This window comes from Alexandromys fortis, unplaced genomic scaffold, assembly GCF_014885135.2.
Source record: "Alexandromys fortis isolate MF-2015 unplaced genomic scaffold, M_Fortis_MF-2015_v1.1 scaffold_83, whole genome shotgun sequence".
NCBI classification, from domain to species: domain Eukaryota; kingdom Metazoa; phylum Chordata; class Mammalia; order Rodentia; family Cricetidae; genus Alexandromys; species Alexandromys fortis.
In genome coordinates, this window is record NW_026068001.1 from 1,704,938 (window position 1) to 1,714,360 (window position 9,423).

Sequence of the window (9,423 nt, forward strand, 5' to 3'; positions counted from 1 at the left end):
CCTCTGCCTCCCAAGTGCTGGGATTAAAGGCATGCGCCACCACCGCCCGGCATAAATAAATATTTTTTAAAGAAATATTTATTTACTTATTATGTACACAATATTCTGTCTGTATGTATGTCTGCAGTCCAGAAGAGGGCACCAGACCCCATTACAGATGGTTGTGAGCCACCATGTGGTTGCTGGGAATTGAACTCAGGACCTTTGGAAGAGCAAACCTCTGAGCCATCTCTCCAGCCCATAAATAAATATTATTAAAAAAAAAAAAAAAGAAAGGAACTCTTCACTCTGGCCACCCCGCAAACGACTAAGCTTAGAGAACGGGAGTACGGTTACTTGTGGGAACAGAGAGGAACAGAACTCAGGGCAATGTTGATGGGGAAGAGGCCAAAGCTCGGTACCTTCGAAGAGTCCAGCGTTGTTGATACAGCCAGGAAAGGCGTCCACACCCTGGTCCCCTTCCTTCACGTACGTCTCCCACTGTTTATACCAACGCTGCTCCACAAGGAACCTGGAACCCAGACAGACAACAAAGGTGTCATATGATTATTTAGGAGCTAGTTATACAGCTTCTCATCCCTTGCAGAATTAACCACCAATCCACTACAATTTAAATTAAATTTAAATTAAATTTAAAGAAAGTTTTCAGCAGCATTTAAAAAAAAGTAAAACCAAAATTTATTCTGTGAAATTCATATTTGGATATTAGATTACTCAATTTTCTTTTTCATTCATTCCCCTCTTTTTCCTAACAAGGTCTTGTGCCATCCAGACAGGCCTGGAACATACTATATATGTAGCTCAAGTTGGCCTGAAGCTCTGCGGATCCTTCTGCCTCAACTTCCCAAATGCTGGAATTAAGAAGGTGCTTACAAGCCAGGCGGTGGTGGTGGCGCACACCTTTAATCCCAGCACTCGGAGGCAGAGGCAGGCAGATCTCTGTGAGTTCGAGACCAGCCTGGTCTACAAAGCTAGTTCCAGGACAGGCTCCAAAGCCACAGAGAAACCCTGCCTCGAAAAACAAAACAAAACAAACAAACAAACAAAAAGTTCCATTGCCTGCACACAACACTCCTGCCTCAGCGAAAGCTGCCTCTTACAGAAAAAGCTCTCGGGCTGGAGAGATGGCTCAGTGGTTAAAGAGCATTGCCTGCTCTTCCAAAGGTCCTGAGTTCGAGTTCCGCAAACCACATGGCGGCTCACCAACCATCTGTCTGTAATGGGGTCTGGCGCCTTCTGCTGGCCCGCAGACATACACACAGAATATTGTATACATAATAAACAAATAAATATAAAAATAATGAGGAATATTGTATACATAATAAATATAAAATTAGAATATTGTATACATAATAAATAAATATAAAAATTAAAATATTGTATGCATAATAAATAAATATAAAAATAATGAGGAATATTGTATACATAATAAATAAATAAATAAATATTTAAGAAAAAAANAGTCATTCTGACTGATGTAATGAGGAATCTCAGAGTCGTTTTGATTTGCATTTCCTTGCTGGCTAAGGATGTTGAGTTTTTGTTTTAATATTTATTTATTATGTATACAATATTCTGTCTGTGTGTATGTCTGCTGGCCAGAAGAGGGCACCAGACCTCTTTACAGATGGTTGTGAGCCACCATGTGGTTGCCGGGAATTGAACTCAGGACCTTTGGAAGAGCAGGCAATGCTCTTAACCACTGAGCCATCTCTCCAGCCCTTCTTTTTCTTTTTTTAAGGGTTTCTTTGTGTAACAGTCCTGGCTGTCCTAGAACTCTCTCTGTGGACCAGGCTGGCCTCGAACTCACAGAGATCCGCCTGCCTCTGCCTCCCAAACGCTGGGATTAAAGGCATGCACCACCACCGCCTGGCAATCTCGGTGAATTCTTTCATTGCTCCTATCGCCAGCCTATCACCACCATCCCACAAGATATAAAAAGTCACAGATAATAAATATAACTTGGCTCTATCAAATTTATTTAAATAAGTTTACGAGTAAGCTCTTTACTGCCTATTTTCCTGTGGCCAACATATCAAAAGTTGATTAAGATTTGGGTCTTTCATATAAAATTACTATAATCATTTTTTAAAAATATTTATTTATTATGTATACAATATTTATACAATATTCTGTCTGTCTGTATGCCTGCAGGCCAGAAGAGGACACCAGACCTCATTCCAGATGGTTGTGAGCCACCATGTGGTTGCCGGAACTCGAACTCAGGACCTCTGGAAGAACAGACAATGCTCTAACCACGGAGCCATCTCTCCAGCCCTGAACTCAGGATTCTATAGCAAGCATCTTTATTGCTGAACCATCTCCTGGGCCCTGGGACTTCCTTTTTTGTTGAGACATCTGGACAGACTGAAGGCCCTGGGAAGAGAAATCTTATCACATTCTCTTACCATGAAACACCCAGAGACGTGGCCTGTAGAAATCGCTCACACACACACAAAGACATCAAGTGGGAGTTCAGAAACTGCCAGATAGACCAAGCAGATAAAAATAACACCACAAAGGCTCTGGAATTTAAAATGGACCACAGCACAAAAAACTAGGTCAATGCCTGCATGCTATATCTAAACTGGGTAACCGATGACTAAATAAGACTCGTGGTGGGGTTGTTGCCTTTGTGATAGAGCTCTTGCTTAGCATGCATGAAGTTCAGACAAGAGGGGAAACAGGGCAAGCAAGCAGGATCCCGACCCTTATTCTCTCTGCTCTTTTTTTTTTTTTTAAATATTTATTTATTTTTATTATGTGTACAATATTCTGTCTGTGTGCCTGAAGGCCAGAAGAGGGCACCAAACCCCATGACAGATGGCTGTGAGCCACCATGTGGTTGCCGGGACTCGAACTCAGGACCTCTGGAAGAGCAGACAATGCTTTTAACCTCTGAGCTATCTCTCCAGCCCTACAGTCATTTTTTTTGTCACCAAACTATTACCAATTCTTAGTGCTTTCTTTTTCATACTTTTAATTATGTGTGAGAGTATCTCAGGCGCTCTTAGAGGCCAGGACATGAGATTCCCTGGAGCTAGAGTTGCAGGTGCTTGTGAATGCTGGGAAGCAAACTCGGAGCCTCTGGAAGCAGTATCTATTCTTAATTGTTGAGTCATTTCTTCTCTTTAACATTCTTTCTTATTTTGAGACAAAGTGTTACTATGTAGCCCTGGCTGTCCTAGAACTCATTGTATAGACTAAGCTGTCCTAGAATTTGCCTGCCTCTGCCTCCAGAGTGCTGGGATGAAAGGCGAGTGCTACCACCACCTGGCTACATACTCTTAATTCATCTTATTTTTGGTGTTGAGACAGGGTTTTATGTAGCCCAGGCTGACCTTGAACTATATGAGGAGGACGGGCGACCTAGTCATCTTTACCACTGTGTTCTTATAAAACTAACTGGACGGGGCTGGAGAGGTGGCTCAGTGGTTAGAGCATTGCCTGCTCTTCCAAAGGTCCTGAGTTCAAGTCCCGTCAACCACATAGTGGCTCACAACCATCTGTAATGGGGTCTGGTGCCAACTTCTGGCCTGCAGACATACAGACAGAATATTGTGTACGAAATAAATAAATAAATAAATATTAAAGAACTAAACTAGAGGATTTAAATGTGATCTCAAAACCTTTAGGGCTGGGTCAAGTGGTTTGCTGTGTTCAGATCCTCAGTATCTACGTAAAAACTGAGCAAAAAGTCTCGGCCCTTGGGGCAAGGAAGTAGAGACAGGTTTGTTGGCCAGTCTAGCTGAAACAGGCTTCCGGGTTCAACCAGAAGCCCTGTATCAAAAAATAAGGTAGGGGCTGGAGAGATGGCTCAGTGGTTAGAGCATTGCCTACTCTTCCAAAGGTCCAGAGTTCAATTCCCAGCAACCACATGGTGGCTCACAACCATCTGTAAAGTGGTCTGGCGCCCTCTTCTGGCCTGCAGACATACACACAGACAGAATATTGTATACATAATAAGTAAATAAATATTTAAAAAAAATAAGGTAGAAAGCAAGATGGTAAGATGGTCCAGGTGCTTGCCACCAAGCCTGCTGACCTGAATTTGATCCCCCAGGACCTACACAGTGGAAGGAGGAGACTGATACAGTTCTTTGGACTCCTCAGCAAAGTCACATGGTGTGCCCACCCCCAAATAAAAGCATCTAAGACGTTTAATCAGTAACGACAACCAAATTAATTAATTAAATCTGCTATAGAACCAAGCAAAGATGGGAGACGTAGATAATACTGACAGAGATGCACAATTTGGAGCTAATCCTTGAGTTTAAATGCTTTATAAATACGTATTTCCCAACTAGGGCAGCAAATATATATAGAACATTGAGATACTTTGCTCTTACATAATTTAGATAAGCATCCAAAGCTTGGCAAGGCATATTTGTAACCATTCCAACAGGAGAAACAAATCGGCTTTAATATTCAACCAACACTGGTGTGGTAATTTTTTTTAATGATGTGAAATTAACATAAAAAACCCATTTTTAAAACAAACAATTCATTAACATTTAGTACATTCACAATATTGTGTACCCACCACCTCTACTTAGTTCCAAAACATTTTCCTCACTCCAGAGAAGATCCACTACTGGCAGGGTAATTTAAAAGGCCATTAGCAAAGAATGGATCGAGCCTATTTCTATTTATTTATTTATTTATCTATTTATTTATTTATTTATTTATTTATTATGTATACAATAGTCTGTCTGCATGTATGTCCACAGGCCAGAAGAGGGCACCAGACCCCACTACAGATGGTTGTGAGCCACCATGTGGTTGCCAGGACTCGAACTCAGGACCTTTGGAAGAGCAGGCAATGCTCTTAACCTCTGAGCCATCTCTCCAGCCCGAGGCTATTTCTTTTTGGAGAACTATGATATAATGGCATAAAATCACTATATCCTTCATTTTGGAATTGTAATTTATCCCCTCAATCACGCATACCCATTTCACTGGCACTGTTATTTAGGACCTCTGTAAAGTGGGAAAACCTACAAAAGGCCCTAAAATGTAAAGAACAGCAACAGTTTAATACGGATGGCCCCGAGAGGGAGGGGCTGGTCTGGTGGGCTGGTAATCAGAGAGATGAGAGAAAACAGTCAGAATGGAAGTAGAATGGAAGCCTCCAAGTTTTGCAAGTCTCTCAGGATTTTACCATTTATGCACGAGACAGTAAGCTGTTAGACATCCTGGGGAACATCCTGGGGAACAGATGGACGNCCATAAAAAAAATCAAGTGTCAGCATTGTAATCTCTAAAGGTCAAGTTTGAAGTCTGTGTGTGTGTGTGTGTGTGTGTGTGTATGTGTGTGTGTGTGTGCATGTATGTATGTATTTTAAAAAATCACTGCTTAAGAAAACAGCATCTTACCGTTTGAGAAACCTGGCAGACAGAGCTATAGTCAACAGATCAACGTTAATGTCTCAAATTACATCATACAGATAACCATTTATCATGTCCTATAAGGGCTCACGGTATGCATCCAGTCTATTTTATAAACATTCTATGTAGGGCTGGAGAGATGGCTCAGAGGTTAAGAGCATTGCCTGCTTTTCCAGAGGACCTGAGTTCAATTCCCAGCAACCACATGGTGGCTTGCAACCACATGGTGGCTCACAACCATCTGTAATGAGGTCTGGCGCCCTCTTCTGGCCTGCAGGCACACACACTGACAGAATATTGTATACTAAGTAAATATTTAAAAAATATTTAAAAAAATTAAAAAATAAACATTCTATGTATATATATGCATATATATACATATAAGTATGATAATGAAACATGTGAAAAGAGTCCTTTAATGCAAAATTTAGGGTAACAGTTTCTCATGAAGCAGAGAGAAGAATTTCCATCTGAGAGGAGCACAGGATTTTTTTAAAGATAATATTATGTATCTTCACATGGGCGATGAATCCACACATAAAACTTTGCAATTTTTTTCTTTGAAATAACCTCATTGAAAACAGAAATCAGAATAAGAAGCAGTAGCAGCAGCAGCAGCCAGGCATAGTGGAGCATGCCTGTAATTTCAGCCAGATTTCTGAGTTTAAGACCAGCCTGGTAGAGGCTGGAGAGATGGCTCAGAGGTTAAGAGCATTGCCTGCTCTTCCAAAGGTCCTGAGTTCGAGTCCCGGCAACCACATGGTGGCTCACAACCATCTGGAATGAGGTCTGGTGCCCTCTTCTGGCCTGCAGACATACAGACAGAATATTGTATACATAATAAATAAATAAATATTAAAAAAAAGACCAGCCTGGTAGACATAGTGAGTTCCCTGAGACTCTGCCTCCAAAAAAGAGGGGGCAAAATAATACAAAGACTTCTCTGTATGCCCTTAGATTCCCCAAATCTAACACACTTCATCCATTTGCTCTATTCTTATTTTTCCCATATCATTTTTGGGTCAATTTTATTTATCTTAAAATGGACAAAAATATGTGCATTTGTGGTATACAGCATGATGTGTTGATCTATACACTGAAAACACTAAAACAAGCTACTACTTAACATAGAAATCGTGTCACAGGTTTTCTTGGGTTAAGAACATGTAAAATCTATTAAGCAATTATCACCATTTTGTGCATGGGTTTCTTGAATTTGTTCCTCTTGTCTAACTAAACTTTGCATTCTCTGACATATATTTTTATAATCATCTCCCTCTCAAATGTATTTTTACATAGGCTAGTTTTTCAATCATTTGATGTTGCTTACACCAGGGTTCCTTATCCCTAAATTTTTAGCATGCACTTTTCATCCAACAAGGGATATTCTTTCATTATCATATTACAATTATCACAAATAAGAAATTATCAGTAGCAATATTTTATCTACTGGCCTAAGTAAAATCTCACCGATTTTTTCCCAATGAAGTTTACAGTGAAAGAAATTATGAGAAAGAACCCTGATTTTTAAAAATAATTTATTTTTCCTTGTTCTAGGATCCAATTGAGGATCAGAAGTCGTATTTAGTTGTGACTTGTTAAACTGTATTAATTCCTTCAATCTGTAACCGCAATCTGGAACCATTCTTCAGCATGTCTTTCAGGACCTTGCCATGTTTGAAGCGTACGAACCATTTCTTTGAGCAGGATGTCCATCAATTTATATAAATATGTTTTATACTATCATCTTTGTAGGTCTTAAGAATTTCACAGTTTAAAAAAAGAGGCGCAACTCGGAGAGAAATACGAACCCGGGAGCAGTAAATTTTGAGGCAATTATTAGCAGTTTTAAGAAAAAAATCAGTAAAAGCAAAAGCTGTGGATTCTTTTTAAATAACCATTTTCTACTGATTACAAAAATTTCTTAAATAGGAATTTTTTTTTTTTCAAAAAACCTTCTTTTGTCATCACCTGCACTTTCTCCTGTCCGAGGAAGGAGACCTTGACTACCATGCATTTCAGAAAGCATAAACTATCGCGTCACAATCTTTGCTCTTTTGCAGGCGCCATTTTCTGCCCTAGGCGCCGCCCTTCTGCACCACATTTCGCCCTACGTCAGCGCCTAGCGTCGTTCCCAGGAGCCGGGCGCCCTCCCCCGGCCCCGCCCTCGGCCCCAGCCCCGCCCTCGGCCCCTCGGCCCCAGCTATAGGCTAGGCAGTTGCTCTTCTGCTGACGCCACGGAGCTCGGCTGCTTCCCAGGCGACGCAACGTTACGTAACCCACGCCACGCCCCCAGCCAAGGCCGGAGCCCAGAAAGGCTCCAAGCCGCAGTCCCCTCACCCGCCCCCAGAAGATGCTGTCGTCCCCCTGCCTCCGAGGCCTTTCCCTCCGCCCCGCCTCTTCCCCAAACGCTGGGGTTCATTCACTAGCACCCCCACGCCCCTTACCTCCGCCTGCCCACCAGCCCCTTCCCTGCCTCGCACCGCTTCTTCGTACCCCGCGGATATAAACGCCCCCACGGTCCCCTTGGCCAAGGCTTCGTGGAAGCCCAGCCTCACCAGCTTTCGCCAGCTCGCAGTGGACGCTCTCGCCCATTCTCGACTTGGCGCCACTGTTCGTCCAGGCCTGGCATGGCCTCACGCTGTCTCTCTCCGTCCTCAGCGGAGGCCGGGGTGGCAGCTGCAGCTGAGTCCGCTGTGACCGCCGCCATCACCGACCGTTCTCCTCCAGCTGCCGACGCAACTGAAAATAGGAAGAGGACCCTCAACTGGCACTTCCGGATTCTGTCCCGGAAACGGAAGCAGAGCCCCCCAACAACCAGGGGGCTACTGCCATCTTTGAAACGTCACCATTAGGCAGAAACTGGGTGGTGGGCCAGGAGTTAACCCTCCAGTCTGGAACTAAGACACAAGTGCCTTGTGTAATTCTAATACTAGGTCTTTTCATGGAAGGTGGAGGCCAAAGGTTTTCAAGATGAGCAAAGATGTGTGTTTAGGGCCTCACAAAGAATGCTTATAGCAAGTCTTCCTGCCCCTTGTTCTGTTGAGGACTGCAGCCCCCTATTGTGAAAGCAGCATTTTTGTTAGCCTAAGTAGAATTACCTTTTATTGCACTACCCTTCTTGTCCATCAAAAACAAATGTAGGGGCTGGAGAGATGGTTCAGCGGTTAGGGACACTTGTTGCTCTTTAATTCCCAGTACCCACATGGTGGCTCACAACCATCCAAAACACCAATTTCAGGAGATCAGCAGGAATGCACAAGTTGCACATACATGCATACAGGGGAAACATCCATACACACAGAGTAAAATAGTTAACTTTTTTATTTTCGTTGTTTTTGTTTAAGTTTTTCCGGAGATAGGGTTTCTGTATATCCCCGGCTGTCCTGGAACTCGCTCTCTAGATCAGGCTGGCCTCAAACTCACAGAGTTCCTCCTGTCTCTGCCTCTTGAGTGCTGGGATCAAAGGCCTGTACCATCACTGCCTGGCTCTAAATTTTTTTTTTAACTCAAATTCAAAAAGTTTACCAGCTCCTGAGAGCTCCACAACTGAGCTAGAGTGTGTCTGTGCGCTTGTGTGCCTGTCTGTCTGTTTTTGGACAAGACCTTTGCTAAACTGCCCAGAACTGCCTCCAATTCTTTGAAGCCCAGGCTGGCATCTGATTTGCCTTGATCCAACTGCATCAGCCTCCAAAGTGTGGATTCCTGAACTAGAGTTACTCACCAGACAAATCTGATGCACTAAACCACATTTGTTGGAGGCATAACAATATAGCCAGTTTGCGCAGATTAAGTGACTTGTTGGGTTTAGATGATGGCAGGTACTGTATTTTTTGGCTCACGATTAACAATGGGAGAAGCGGAGAGCCAAAAATGTCAAATCATTAGTACCCAGCTAAAATGTGCTATAGCAGTGCAGACCTAGTGCAGAACTGTGACTTTAAACACCAGACAGATCCTCAAAAGACAGGTCACACACAGGCTATCAGCTTAAGAAACCTCTAGGGTTTCATAAAGTCAAAACTATTTTTGTAG

General features: G+C 42.7%; 1 protein-coding gene across 1 annotated transcript in view; it reads right to left on the bottom strand.

The window, feature by feature from the left end:
• Usp11 (ubiquitin specific peptidase 11) overlaps positions 1–8,295 on the bottom strand; it is a 32,123-nt gene extending 23,828 nt beyond the window's left edge. Inside the window, exons 1-2 of the mRNA XM_050160846.1 lie at positions 7,947–8,295; positions 281–511 (exon numbers count right to left, since the gene is read on the bottom strand). Of these exons, the coding sequence (XP_050016803.1) occupies positions 281–511; positions 7,947–8,098 (383 nt within the window). The 5' untranslated portion in view covers positions 8,099–8,295. The remainder of the gene's footprint in view (positions 1–280; positions 512–7,946) is intronic.
• Between the last annotated feature and the right edge of the window lie 1,128 nt (positions 8,296–9,423).